The following is a 14,762-nucleotide window of genomic DNA, read 5'->3' as shown; positions in this document are numbered from 1 at the left end:
CTTCTAGTTGTGGTTGCATCCTTTAAGAAGTAACCACTATGTGTATCAGTGTACTTTGATGCCAAAATCCTAACATCCTGTTTACTGCAACGCCACAAAACACATTTTGTTGTAGCTCATTGATTTATAAACGCAGAGTTGAAATAATTAGTTGATCAATCAATTAATTGACAGAAATGTAATTGTTGCAAGTTTTGATAATCCTAAAAATTACACACAAAAAAACCTAGTTTGACATACTAATTATGAATGTTTGAATGAGCCACATTGCACCATAAGACCTGCATGTTTCTGGTTGGTTTTAACTGTTAAGAAATAAATGAGTCTCAGATTTTGATTTGGTTGATGTTTTACAATACAGCTCAGCAAATGGATCCATCGGTCAGAGTTGGATATGTTTATTATTGTTGTGTTTCTAGGTGCAGAAATGGACATATATTGATGTGTATATTGATGGTGATCAGTGATTTAAGCAATGTGTAAATGAGCTCTTATGTCTAGAGGCATAAAGACATAATGATTTGTGCATCAATTACACCAGGATTGTAAAGTGTGAACACATTTCATTGCTGTGGACAGAGCTTTGAAACAGTGGATACTACTGACCTGCATATTTATTCTTAATATTGTTCCCAGAAATAACTATGTAATCTGTCAAAAACATCTGAGGCAGCTATTTGAGTTTGTAATTTGCAGCAAACCCTTTTTTTCTATTTTTGTGGCAGGGTTTAAATTGATTTGACAGAAGATTTCTTTTGAATAATTAACCCAAATGTAGCAGAGCAGCGACCTTAATGAATTCTTAATGAGAAATCCATATTACTGGAATAATAGTCAAAGTTGTCATTGGGGAGTTTGGAATCATGACTCTGTTTTCTCTTAGGCTGGAAGTTCAAAGACACATTAACCAATTAAATAATACAGGGAATTCCCTACTATATAATTATCGAGTCAAATGTTTAGACAAAATCAATTTGGGCTTTAAGGTTCACTGGCATCACGAAAGTGGAGCCACGGGTTACACGACAGGCAATTAGTGAACGTCCTAGATCTTCCTTAAAGCACACGAGTCCATCGCCGGCAGCCTGACAGCCGTGTAACAAACTGTCTCCGAGGGCATGCGGTCTGGAGTTGTGAATGGGCGGGTACAGAAACAGCTATCCTGCCTGCTGGAGGAGCGCACAGAGAAAAAAGCGCAGTCCGATGGAGCGACGACAGCAGCGTCTCACCTCACACATCTGAACACATTCACACACACAAATACAGTCTCGCTTTCTTGACACACAAACACAACACACACACATACACACACACACACCTTAACGCGTTTACGGAGTTCAGCCATTATTAAGGAAACACAAAAACAGATAACTCCAAAACTTAATCCAGGATGGATGCTTCACAGCTGTTCTTTCTGCTGGTGTTCTATGGATATCTGCCAAAAGTAAGAACAATCTTATTTCTTTTATTGTATAAGAAAAAACAGTCTTTAATGGTGTGTGTGATGGAGAGACAGTTTAATATAGTCAACGCAAAACAGCATGGAATGAGTTTTTATTTATATGAAAGACATTTGTTCTGTCAGCACAGAGGGAGCGCAATGAGACCTTTTACAGCCAAATTTAGATGAGTTTGGAGATCATGCTTCAGCTTATTGGTTGATCTATCTATCTATCTATCTATCTATCTATCTATCTATCTATCTATCTATCTATCTATCTATCTATCTATCTATCTTAGTAGAGTTTCATAAAATCTTCACATGAGCACCTGGGGTCAGATCAGATGCATAAACGATACATACACACAAATATCATGCATACCATACGCAATTTCTCGTATAAACACAGAATGTGCGCACTTCACACATTCTTAGACCATGCGTAAACATGTAAAGCGATCTGAGGTTGATGTGAGGAGGAGATGATGACATATAAGGTGAGACACGGAATCGTTTAGTATACACAGTACATGGAGATTTGTAAAGCACAGTAACAAACTCGTTGTGTTTATTTGTGTGTGTGTGTGTGTGTGTGTGTGTGTGTGTGTGATAAATCTGACCACATATTGTATTTGAATCAACACTATCTCTTGCTGTTAATATCCTTTTTTTCTCATTGTGTCACATCTTGTAAAGTCTGTTGAGGACTACACACTAATCAGTGATTATATATCTGAGATATGACTGCTGATGATGGTCTACAGGTCCATGTGATGAATTAATGATATAGACTCGATAAAGATATGCGTTTGCGGGCAATGCCAGCTGTTTCATTGACAGATATACAGACAGGTGGAGTAAGCAGCATGTTGATGTGAAAACAGCAATTTAAGGGTGTATTTTCATAACTATATTTATGACTGTGAAAGTGTAAATGAAGGTAATGCACCCATCCACAATGACTGAGATTTATGAAACACAACCATCCCAAAATACAGCTTTATAAATCTGACAAAAAGAATGTGTATTTATGATTTTGTGCGTACACACAATTTCAGTCATGCAATTGTACAGAGTTTTACACATCTGGCCTCTGAAATTGTTGGAAAAAATATTTTCTAAAGTGACTCTTGAATAAACTAACCTCTCTTTCACTTTTATTTGATTCAAGGTTGTGCTCAATTCACAGAGGAAACATCCTTGTGGCATTGAGAAAAACTCAAAAACCATTTGTCTGCAGCTGAGTCAGTACTTGTGAAGATTAAGTTTCAATAGTGGGCAGCGAGACCATTATGTGCTTTAAAGCCGACACAAAATAATGATGATTGTATGTGTAGAAGTAAGTAAGAAGTCAAATAGTCTTGAGGTCACATTGCTCCAAGTATATGTGATGACCAAATAAGCATTATGACACTAGCTCAAATCAGAGTATAAAATGTGTTTTTTTTCTCCTTACATGGTCATTAAAAACAGAACACAAGTGTCATGTGAAATATCAGTTGGATGTCAACAAACTCTTTTTATCAAGTAATTTCCTTCTCTTTCCGATTGCTTGTGTAGCCATTACCATAAAACTAGTAACAGTTTCAATTAGTGTTGCAATTGATAAGTCGAGTGACAGGAAATTAATCAGCAACTATTTTGATAATTGTGTTGAGTAATTAAAAAAAAAATTAAAGATGCAGAAAAATTCTTTGATTCCAGCTTTTTAAATGAATATTTTCTGGTGTCTTTAGTCCTCTCTGATAGTAAACTGAATATATTTGGGTTGTGGATGTTTGTTGGGGCAAAACAAGACATTTTAGGTTGCATCATGAGCTTTGTTAAACAGTGAGTTACATTTTTCACCATTTTCTGACACAAAATAATTGAATGGATTGAATTAGAAGTGAAAAATTGTTAGTTACAGCCCTAGTTTAAATCCTGTAATCAGTTGAGTTGAAGGCTTGTATACTCATTGTAATGTTCATAATGATACACAGACTGACTTTGTGTTGATACTGACAAAACACACCACCCTACTGATATCAAAGTACATACATACCAACCACTACAAATCATATGCTACAGGTGCACCACTATTATAAGGTCTCTCCCACAGGTCATGTACAGTAATGTGTGTAGGCTAATTCATTACTTAGTGTGGTGGTGCATTGCTGCGGGTTGGACTGTTGTGGTGAAGGCATTTCCTCAGCGGTTATTCGGGGTGGCTCAATAGTGTGGTATGCAATCTATGCAGTATTAGCGTCAATTGTCTTTTTCTTTTCTTTTGTGAAAAACAAGGTATTCCAGTCTGATAACGTGTCAGCTGAATGATGCAGTAGTGCCTGACAAACACAAAAAACACTTTACATTGTGTTTGTTGCAGGAAACACTGTTGTCCCACAGCAAGTCCCACTAAATCTGGAATTTATGAATGCAGTTTGACTGGGGGTGCCTTCAGATTGTATCATTGGTGGAAACTACTTTACTTTGCAGGTTCAGTGGCAGCCTTGTCAACCGGGAGAGTAACATATAACTGAGACAAAATATTAATAAAGACATGTTTTTAACTACCAAGCTTCAGGTTAGCCCCGGTTAGCTGACCCTGGCTCTGTTATGGGGGCTGGACGCCACAGTGAGTGAGACTCAGGAATATTCAATACACACGTAAGGGCCTCCCTCCAGATGAGCCCACTCTCTTTTGATTAGTTAGCTTATCTCAGTTTACTTCTGGCAGCTGCATAAACACACAGTAGTAGTAGGATATTCTTCTTCTCATTGTTCCTTACTCAAAATGTCAAGCTCTCAAATACATCCATACATGTCTGAGACAATTTCTGATCTGAAATAGTGGACAACACAAAATCTTAGCAACTAATAGAGCAGGGCTTTTGACTTGCAGGGAGCGTTTGCCGTATGTTTTGTATCTTTAACCATGTTTAATATAGATATCCAACACCATAACAGCACATAAAAAACAGAAAATTATAAAAAACATATGTCCCCATTAATGTGTCCTGATGTATCCTAGGAATTAAACAAACACATTTTAAAGGACTTGAAGTTGAAGCCCACCTACATTAAACTAAAATCATCCATCAGGTAGTCAGGTAGATAAGAAAATCAGCTCTAATTTGCCTCAGGTGATTTTTTTTTATCATAGGCTCACCAAGACCATGTGTCACCCGCAGTTACATCTCATTTCTCTTATCTTCATTAAAAATGTCAGAAGAGCTCCACTGCTGCTCCTCTCATGGTCCATAACTGCTGGCAGGGATTCACTTGTGCATCTTATCTCAGACTGCTCTGACAGATATCAGTGTAATTTCAGTGATCAGGGATGACAACTCTTTTTGTTCAGCAATATGTGAAAGAAAAATGAAAAGAAGTCTAAGAAGCTTAAGATGTCTGATTATTATAATGATCGTGGCTTTGGAGGGATTGTAGTCATTTGACACTCAGCATGGGTTCCATGGGAAAGTGCTTTTCAGGCAGAATGGACTGAATAAAGTGACTGTTAAAATTTCTTCCTCCTCACCTCTGTCAACTCTTGAATGTCTGGCCCACCCCGAGGCTTTAAAAGATCAACCAGATGCGTCATTTGTTGACATATTTTAGTGCCTCTTATAGGTCCTAGTGTGGAAAACATTTAATGGCTTTCCGGTGTGCTCCTGGTGTGCTACACGGCTGCCTTATAATAACATACCCTGACATGTTTCATTAATATATCCAGTGAGGAAATGTGTTGTTGAGGGAAGCACAGAAAATCATGTTAATGGCTGGATGCCAGCATTACTTGTTTAACACAATGCAGATGGTAGAGGAGGAGATAGGAGAAGAGAAACAAGCGTATGCAAATATTAACTTCATCCCTCTTTCTAGGTATGACACCCAAACGAAACATTTTGATTGAATCATCATAGATATACCAAAATTTAAGTATTTGAAAGACCTGTGTAACAGTGTTGATTTAACTCTCGAATTCTTAGTAAATTCTTAAAAATTCATACGATCCAGCCAATGCTAAAAAACTGAGGCTAAAGCATTCTTGCAAAGAAGTCTCAAGTTTGTTCACGCAAATTGTTGAGAGGACTCGTTATGCATCTGTAGAGTGAGGTAGGCATAAAACAAGCTGCGCCAGTTTCCCAAGTCTCGGAAACATTATGGATCTCACTATTTTTCCTGGCAAGATCCTCCCTTACCCAAACTCTAACCAATATCACTCCTCATGCCTAGACCTAACCAACCCAATCAAATACACAAAAAGTACACGCCAATCAGAGGTAGAGTAGAAGACGAGTTTTGCCAAGACAAGCAGTGGGATCTATAGTAATGCTGGTTATTTGACTCTTCCATGTAGTGAAGTGTGCCAAAACCATGTTCATGTGATGGAATTGGTCTTCATGAGCAACACTCAACAGGGCACTTTTTTAGATAGTGTCAGGTATGTCTGTATCGACACTCATATGAAACTTGTTTTCAAATGCTCAGCTGTCATTCGCTTGGTTTAAGCATTATTTTAACAGAAAGACTTTGACCATAATACATTTGCCTGTTGTGTGTTACTGACGCAGTGTTTTGGTGTGAAAATTGTTTGAGCAGCGTGAGAACATTAGACTAAAGGTGAAAGTTGTGTGTAACATGCCAGAAACATGATAGCTGACAACCCTGATGTATGATATACCGTAGATGTTGCTCTCCAAGTGAAGAGTGTGATGGGAATAAACACAGTCCTATGCTTTGTCTGGCCACACACAGACACAAGCTTCTCTTTTCATTTTCCTGTCAGCTTTGCTCATTTTTTATTTGATCGTTATCGTGTACTCAAACAAAGGCAAGACGGGCAACCATTCTAAATGACAACAATCACTAAAAGCTTGAAGCAACAGTCTGTCAGCCATCATGATGAGCTCTGTGCTAACAAACTACCAAAGCTGGCAGGTGTTTATGCAATGCTTTGCTCAGGGAGACACTGTGTATGTGTGTCCCAAATGCTTTGCAGAGGTCCACTTATCATGTGCATAGTTTGGGATTGATATTTTGATTCATTACCCACTATAGCGATCTCCTTGGCTGGGCTGTCTAGAGCGTCAATATCGTAGGTACACTTTCAGCATGTCTAAAAAGGAGACACTTATTAAATGGCTTCAACTTCTTGAGCTTGAGCGTAAATCACTGTCAGGATCCTTCCCTCCTCTTGTGTCTTTATAGATTCCCATAAATCACATACTCTGCCCTTTACTGTTTTGTTATCATTGGTCTCCCTCTTTGTGTACTTGGACTCTATTCACAATATACAGGGTTACACATGAACTAATAAACTACCTCCATGCAATGAAGAGAGCTTGATCCCAGCAGCCTACAAGACCATGCACACATTCCATTATCTTGTCTGCCCCCACCCCCCCCCACCCCCCCCTCCCCCGACAAGAGACTTTGCTCTAGTTTTACCCTTGTTTATGAAGCATTAAGGGGTTTTCGGGAAACTTCAGGTTGGTTGCCACTGGGCTGCATTTCCCAAAAGCCAGAAGACACAGAGACAAAAAAGTTCTACATTCTTATTTCATGTTGAATTGGAAATCTGGGTTATCAGTGTTTTTTTTTTTATGTATATATTGTTTTAGCTTTTGAGTTTGGAGACAACCCACAGTCTGTGTCTGAATATTACCATATCTTCCTCTTAAAATCTGCCCCTCCGCTGGAAAAAATACGTCTCTCTTGTTCCTACAATTGAATGAGCTTCACTTTGTAGAGTTCGACACTGGAAGACTGTTATCACATTAATCTGCTGAAAGTGGGAAGTTTCTCTATGCTTCTCTGGGCACTAATTTGTACCCCCTACCACAACAGCAATCAGTAATTGCAAATATGTCATTTCTTGAAGCAGTTAAGTTGTTAATTTTCATCTGAGACTTGACAAAATAACAGTTCAAAATTCAGGTTGTTTTTTTTTAAATTAATTTCGTTTGTTTGTTTTGTTTTGTTTACAATTGCTTTAGGCCGTTTCACTACAGACTGAAAAGGCCTAATGCATTTTAAAGTTTGTCAATAAACTGTAGTCTACAACAACCAACAAAATAATTCACACCTTTAATAATTTAACTATTGCAGAAGAAGAACATTGAGTAACAGTAAAAAAACTAATTTTGGATGACGGCATGTTTTTTTAATTACTCTATTGGGAATAAAGAAATGGAGCGTTCACTATTCATTCATTATACAGTAGCTTTATTTCATTACAGATCAAAAAGGTCACGCACATTTTGAAATGATTCAATAATTCATAAGCTACAACAAACAAACAACAAAATAATTAACACATTTAAATAATTTAATGATTGTAGAAGATAACAAATTTTGGATAATGTGTTTAATACTTGGAATAAAGTAACAGAGCTCTCTCTCTCTCTCTCTCTCTCTCTCTCTCTCTCACTCACACACACACACACACACACACACACACACACACACACACACACACACACACACACACACACACACACACACACACACACGCACACACATTTTCTGTGTGTATAAAATAACTGCTGATAAGTAGGGTTGGGAAATATGACAAAATAAACATGAACTTTTTTCAGTTGCCACTCTCACTCGTTATTGCAACCGAAGTCTTGCATGAAAACTGTAAAGTCATGATGGAAGAATGTATCTGCAAAACTCTCAGATAAGCTCTTGCTATATGAAGCAATACAGGCATTTTCCTTACAAAGTCAAATAATTGTGCCTTGTCCACCCTTTCAAGAAAGATACACACACACTCCTCACAACTGGTACATGGTGTACATAAGAACCTCATTCACATTTTCATTGTCTTTTGCGCACTTGCATTTTACACCACAATTTCCTCTATCAAATCTAGCTAGCTCTAGCTTGTGGTATGGCAGCCTGCTTGTCAAAAGATGTCCAAACAATGGCTGTTGCTATGCAACCAGACTTTGCGTGAATGTTGAGCATGGCATTATATTGGTAAAAATGACCCCTGTGTGGCTTGAGGTATAAATTATCATATTTTTTTTCTTTTATTGTACAACCCCTATAATTCACCAGCTGATTAATCAACTCATTGGGAGTTGATGGGTTTTTACAAAATCTGACATTACAAATAATTTGGATCCAGCATACACAAAGAAACAAAGATTCAAGAAGTTCATACTGAAGCTGAGATATCTGGAACCTGGCGAATGTACATTCAATATTTACTGACATTTGAGCTGTGTTTGGTCCCAACCAACTTCAGAGGGAATCAGTCCCTTTAGCTGTGAAATGCTCCTCTATGTTCAGTGTCTCGTCAATAACTTTGTCTTTCTGTTGTCTGGTGGCAGGCAGGTAGTTTACAGTGGGTTTATCAGAGCTTATTTGTTGAAAAAAGCAGCCTACTACCGCTGCTGAAAACAACATTGATGAGAAGAGAGTCAATCAAAACAGTGAAGTTGCGAGCCATAAAACTGAAAGCAATGAGACAAAATATGCCGAAGTATAGAATTCTATAACACAAGCAACTTTGCTCAACTTACAGTCATGTGAATGATTGTTAATATTAAAATATTGATGAGTGCAGCTTTAACGTAAGCTTGCCTGTTTTAATATATTCTATAGGTCTTATTATCTATTCCCAGTTCCATCACTAAATTGATGAGAAATTTGTTTGGTTGCTGCATTAATGTTGGAGTTGTTGGCTGCTTTTCTGTGTTAATTAGTTTGTGGTTATCCCTATGAAAACATATCTTTATTTATATATTGTACACTGTGTGCACAAAATAATAAATGTCTTGAAACTAGCATGCTCCCTCCATCAAACAGGTCCTCAATTAGATAATATTGCAGGACCTGCCTGACTTGATTTGCAGTAATTAATGTGCAGTCAATCAATGTACCAAACACCTGGGGCTTCTGGGATCTCTGCATGCCTGAGGCAGTTAATCTCTGGGCACAGTTGGTAATGCATCATAATAGCAGCTATAAGTTCAATGTTCAATGTGAACATAATTTTGATTATTTTACATGTAATTTTTCATACATTTACCATATTATGATATATGCTGATCGAAAAGTATTTTAATAGTTCAATATTATTAAACAGACGTTATTCTTTACAAAGTAATTATACTTCTACTTGAATTGTGTGACAGTAGCTCTATTTGACATTAGGATTACATTATGTTAAATCATTTTAGATACAGATACAACTCAGAATAGGCTGTGCAGGTTGAATATTATATTATGTCTTTAAAGTACACTGTGTTCATAAGGTATTACCTTCCCCTCCAAGGGTCTTTTGGACTGAAATCCTCTCTTAAGTGCTCCATTGTTACATTGCCTCACAATCAATTTCATGCTAATCAAAAATAAGGTTATCAAAGGGTCTGCCCACCCATAGATTTCCTCCTCTATCCATGTTGCTCTGCACAGATAATGTTACTAGATTAATCTCTTGCCTCCTGGCCAGTGCTCTGCTATTACGTCAGGATATGTTGGCTTTTCTGCTGTAATCGGTTGCAGGCAAAGACTCCTGTGAGCACAGTTCACTGGATTATTATAGTGTCAGGACGACCTCATCCACAGGGGGAATAGGAGTGAGTAAGGCAATGAGTTAAGCTCAGAGAGGACAGTGTGCGGAAGTGGTGGTAAACAGCATGGAGGCATTTTAAAGTTTGTACTGTATGTCCTGCATGTTTTGTCACATATTACAGGAATTTTGTCCACCTAGTATTGGGGGCATTGCATAATGCACATTATTGCCTTTGCTGCCTGTAATGCATTGGTAGTGATGTTCATGAGTCAACAGTAGCTCCCTTGGCTACGGCAGCACATCCAGTGTTTTAGGGGAATCAGTTACACTTCTTTCAGCACTAAAAACCTTTATACTTAGAACTCCCAAAATAGATTTTAATGTGGATTCTTCATATTTGAGACTAATATTCAAAAGCTGCTGTTGTAGGTGTAGGATTTTAAAATTTTCTGCCATAGGCAATTCCTTTTGGTAGTATCATAAAAAGACATCCTGGCAGAAAGTAGCTTTTTCATCTTTTTTGGTAGTGAAAGTAGTCTCGTGTTGTTACTGGTGCTGTCAAATCTCATGGGGGGAGGGGACTTAGACAGGGACAATCGCTGATTATTTTTACTGACAGTAAACCTTATTTTCCTTTAACTGTGACTGTCATCCTTCCCTAACCTCAACCACAGTCATCATTTATGTAACAGTCAACTATAATGGTTTTGGAAAGCAATGACAAACAATGTTATACAGCTGACAACGTTGACTGATCAGGAAATGTCCTTACTGTACGTGTTGATTTAGAAGGCAATGACAAATTACATATTCTGTCATTTAGTTGAGAGGACTTGGTCTGCAAATGTTTTTGGTATTGACAGCATAGTGGACAGAATTAAAGGAACTGAATAGACAGTGAACTGTACCTCACATTACAAAAAAATGTATATAGGCTACTGGAATAAACTAAAATAGTGCATTAGCTTTCAAAACACTAATACGCTGATATGTTTTAATGGTCTTGAGTTTTTTTTTTCTTAAACATATGTACCAAGGGCACAGAAAAAAAGCAGTATTAGTGCCGAGAGGTTTATCCTGGCAAAATATATTTAAATTGAATTGACCTCACAGATGTGACCTGAAACTCAGCATGCACCAATTTTCAGTGGAACAAACATTTATGCCACGCATTGTTGCTTTAACCCCCATCTGAATACATTTCAATGGAAAGGCCTTTTAATGTGTTGATAACTATGACACAAATGTTGGAGCTGCCAGAAACATATTACAGAAAATATTTACATTTCAAATTTTTTGATTTCTTTGATTCTTTTTATTACAACCCTAACCCTATTACGTCACACTGAGCCTAATAGCATCCTGCTACACAACACAAGAGCACAACAGCAACCCACATTAGCTTTTCTGCTATAGTCTCCTTCTCATCTAATGGACAAAACAACTAAACAAAATATTTACAGGAGAAAAGTGCATCACTAATATCAGTTTACAGGCTAGGTAGCTACTGTAAGTAGCCACTTAGCTGCAGCACATTAAACAGCATGTTAACATTGGACCTGTTAGATGCTGGCCTGGTTTGGTCATTGCCCTTCAAAATTCTTGTTAGAGACAAACTGCCTGTCCATGACTTGTAGCTAGAACAGTTTGTTTACTTTGTCTCTGTTCTGTATGGTGCAACACCTGCAACCTGCCTGCTAACTTCAATAAAGCAAGCCTTTGACATGCCTGCCCAGCTGGCCAAGACAAAGAAAAAGCATTTCTGATATTTTTCCAAATACCTTTTTTCTTCATTGTAATACAAAACTATTAACAATACTTTAAAAACATGCTGACATTATTTTTAGTGCAAAGAAGGATGATTAAATGTGATTTCAGTTGGAACTTAAGAAGGAGGTCAATAAAGTTTTCCTTAGATGTATCCTTTTTCATTAATGGCAGTTTGGAGTGTCTGTGTGTGCTGCTTACTGCTTTTTGCAATGTCACATTTACTGAGAGACCAACTCTGAACGTAACAGGACATAACTGGATGATTGTTGAGGATCACTTCATGTTTGGTTATGCCAGGGTGGTCGAGGTTTATTATGACAGAAAACAAGACATCTTCAAGGACCAATTAAAGAATATGAAATGTACACTTTATAAATACATTAAGTGATTTTCTCACTCTGACCTTTACCAGCTTCAGTCTTGTAAGCACTGTAGCTTTAGTAACAGAATACAGTGATGTCTTTTCCTGAGAGATCATGAATACACATCAACTGCTTCTCTCTACCTCTCTCTCCATCTCCACTGACCTTCTCAAGCTACTTGCTGCTCATCTTACACATTTTCATTGACCCAGTGGCTGTCAGCCTGCATTTTTCAGCCACTTTTGATGCAGATGAACAATCGCAGCATATTATTTGTTGGCTCACTTCTCCACACCCTAATCCACTTGCATGATAGCATCTATTTGTCAGGCAAGAAGGAGCGCCATTTGGATTTCAGACAGAAATAACATTTCGGTATATTTACTGCATTATTAGCAGGGGGCTCAGTCTAATAGGAATCTTTGCATGAAAGGTTGCAGGAATGTGATAAAGGGAAAATAAAATATTTTCTAGGACATACCCCCGGCCTTGACTTCGCTGAATATGAATTCTTTCAGTGCCTAATTGTGGTGTGATGGAAGCATATTCGATTCTTGACACTTCAATGTACTTTCTTCCACAGGTGTTATCAGTGCAGATGTGTGACGTGGTGAACGAGATCGAACTGGAGAAAGAGCGTTGCGAGAACAGCACCTCTGGGAACGTCACTTCAGGTCATTCTCGAAAACATATTTTCCGCTCTCTGACTGTTTAGAGTGTGCAGCGGGCTATTTAGAGAAAATAGGGAACAGCATGCATAAGTAAATAGTGAGGTAAGGTAATACACTGTGGGGGTATATAGATAAAGCACCAAACCAGTTTTTCCAGAGGCATAGTTGAATTACCTGACTTTACCTCAGACAACTTTTCCCATCACAGCAGATTAAAATAACATTTTATTAAGATAAAGAAACTATGTTCTATATATTCAGAGTTATATGATTGTAAGCTTTAATAGAGTGTATTTGAGAATCACACAATGTTAACTTCCCTAACCAGGACAGAGTGTGTGAGATTTTTTAAAATTGGTGTATAACTTAAATTGCTGCATAACTTAAAAACACACATAATTATGAGGACTAAATAAGTGATAGATAATAGATCAATAAAAGCAGTGTGACTAGTGTCATGACTATTAAAAGGCTATAGAAAAGAGATGCATCTTAAGATAATAATAATAATAATAATAATAATAATAATATATAATATCAATTGAATGGGAAGATGTAAAGGCAAACTGTTGAAATTGAAAATGCCCAATTACCCCTTGATTTTAACTGGGAGTCTGGAATAAACTGTTAGGGCTCATTGCTCAGATCTGCTGACCAATCACTGGTCAGAATAGTTCGACATTTTGGGAAATACATTTATTTGCTTTACCAACATCCTCATAAAACCACAAACTGTCATATTTACACCACAATTTTTATACAGAATAAATCAACAAGATATAATGTGAGCCTTTGAGCTCCCATTTGCCTAAAAGCTGAAACAAAAAACGTGTACTTGAAATTAATGTCACAACCTTTCAGTGCAGGTCAACCGCTGGGTGCACAGACGTGCTACACCCAAGTGAAGCTCCAGGAAAGTGTGAAATAACAAAAACACAAGCAATGAACCATTCCTGAGACAGACAGATACCTAAAGAGGAAGCACAATTATGAACTCTTTTCTGTCAGAGTGTAGTGTCACAGCGTCTTTGGAATGATATCAAAAGCCATTTTGTAAACACTTAGCACTGCATGCTAGAATACTCAGGATGTGCATCTCCATCACTGAGGCCGATGAGATCTTGATGCATTGCCAACAACTCATTAAGTAACATATGAAGTAACTATCAATGCAATAGGATACGATTCCCCCCTATTACAATTAAACACAATTTGATTTAACACAATGTGATTAGATCCAAAGCAAAAGAATGATGCTATGCAGTTCATTATGGTACAGAGAACCTCCTCATATAGCAAATTTAACAGCAAAATTAACAAATAAAAGTGCAATTTTTACAATGGATTTTTGTTTCTCTAGTACTGCAACTCAGTAAGTATCTCATTTATGCTGTTTCTTTTTGGCCTCTGAAAAAACACTGTCACAAACAGGCCTTTTCATAAGTCCTATGTGGTGTAGTGCTCTCTGGCAGCACACCACTTAGCTGTATCATGCTAACACTCTTGAAAGGCAGTTTAGAGAGAAGGAATCAATCTAAATATCAAGTTATTGTTCAAATGTCTAAATAATAAAAGTACAGGACCTCTACTAATAATTATATATAGATACATTGGCTTTTACTGATGCAAAGATGTTACAAACAATGCATCACAAGTTAATCCCAAACAGTATACACTTTTTAAATCGGGGCAAATGAATTGTGCATGTTTATGCCAGCGCACCAAAGCGAATCCGTGAATGTTCCCATCTCCCCTTCATTTTTATGCCTATTCTTCTTTATGGAAGCCTAGGAATTGCAAGACAATATCTGTATAAATATATTACATTAGCACAGGCTGTGAATGTATGGTTTCTTACAAAAGCACTCACTGCTAATTCATTTACAGTATTAGGGATGTGACATCAGAGAGCAACTTCCACAACCTTCCTGTTGAGGAAGCAGATAGGGAGGTAGAGAAATGAGGGTCGTTGCATAGATAAGGAGCGAAGCTGTTTCTATGCAAGC

The 14,762-nt window shown here is 37.5% G+C and overlaps 1 protein-coding gene across 1 annotated transcript in view; it reads left to right on the top strand.

Moving 5' to 3' along the window:
* The first annotated feature begins 1,299 nt into the window (after window positions 1-1,299).
* Window positions 1,300-14,762, top strand: part of vipr1b (vasoactive intestinal peptide receptor 1b) — a 46,889-nt gene continuing 33,426 nt past the window's right edge. The window contains exons 1-2 of the mRNA XM_053342218.1: window positions 1,300-1,444; window positions 12,669-12,759. Of these exons, the coding sequence (XP_053198193.1) occupies window positions 1,391-1,444; window positions 12,669-12,759 (145 nt within the window). The 5' untranslated portion in view covers window positions 1,300-1,390. The remainder of the gene's footprint in view (window positions 1,445-12,668; window positions 12,760-14,762) is intronic.

This window comes from Scomber japonicus, chromosome 21 (assembly GCF_027409825.1).
Source record: "Scomber japonicus isolate fScoJap1 chromosome 21, fScoJap1.pri, whole genome shotgun sequence".
NCBI classification, from domain to species: Eukaryota; Metazoa; Chordata; class Actinopteri; order Scombriformes; family Scombridae; genus Scomber; species Scomber japonicus.
Note: the sequence above shows the minus strand (reverse complement) of the source record. Positions and strands in the feature narration are given on the sequence as shown.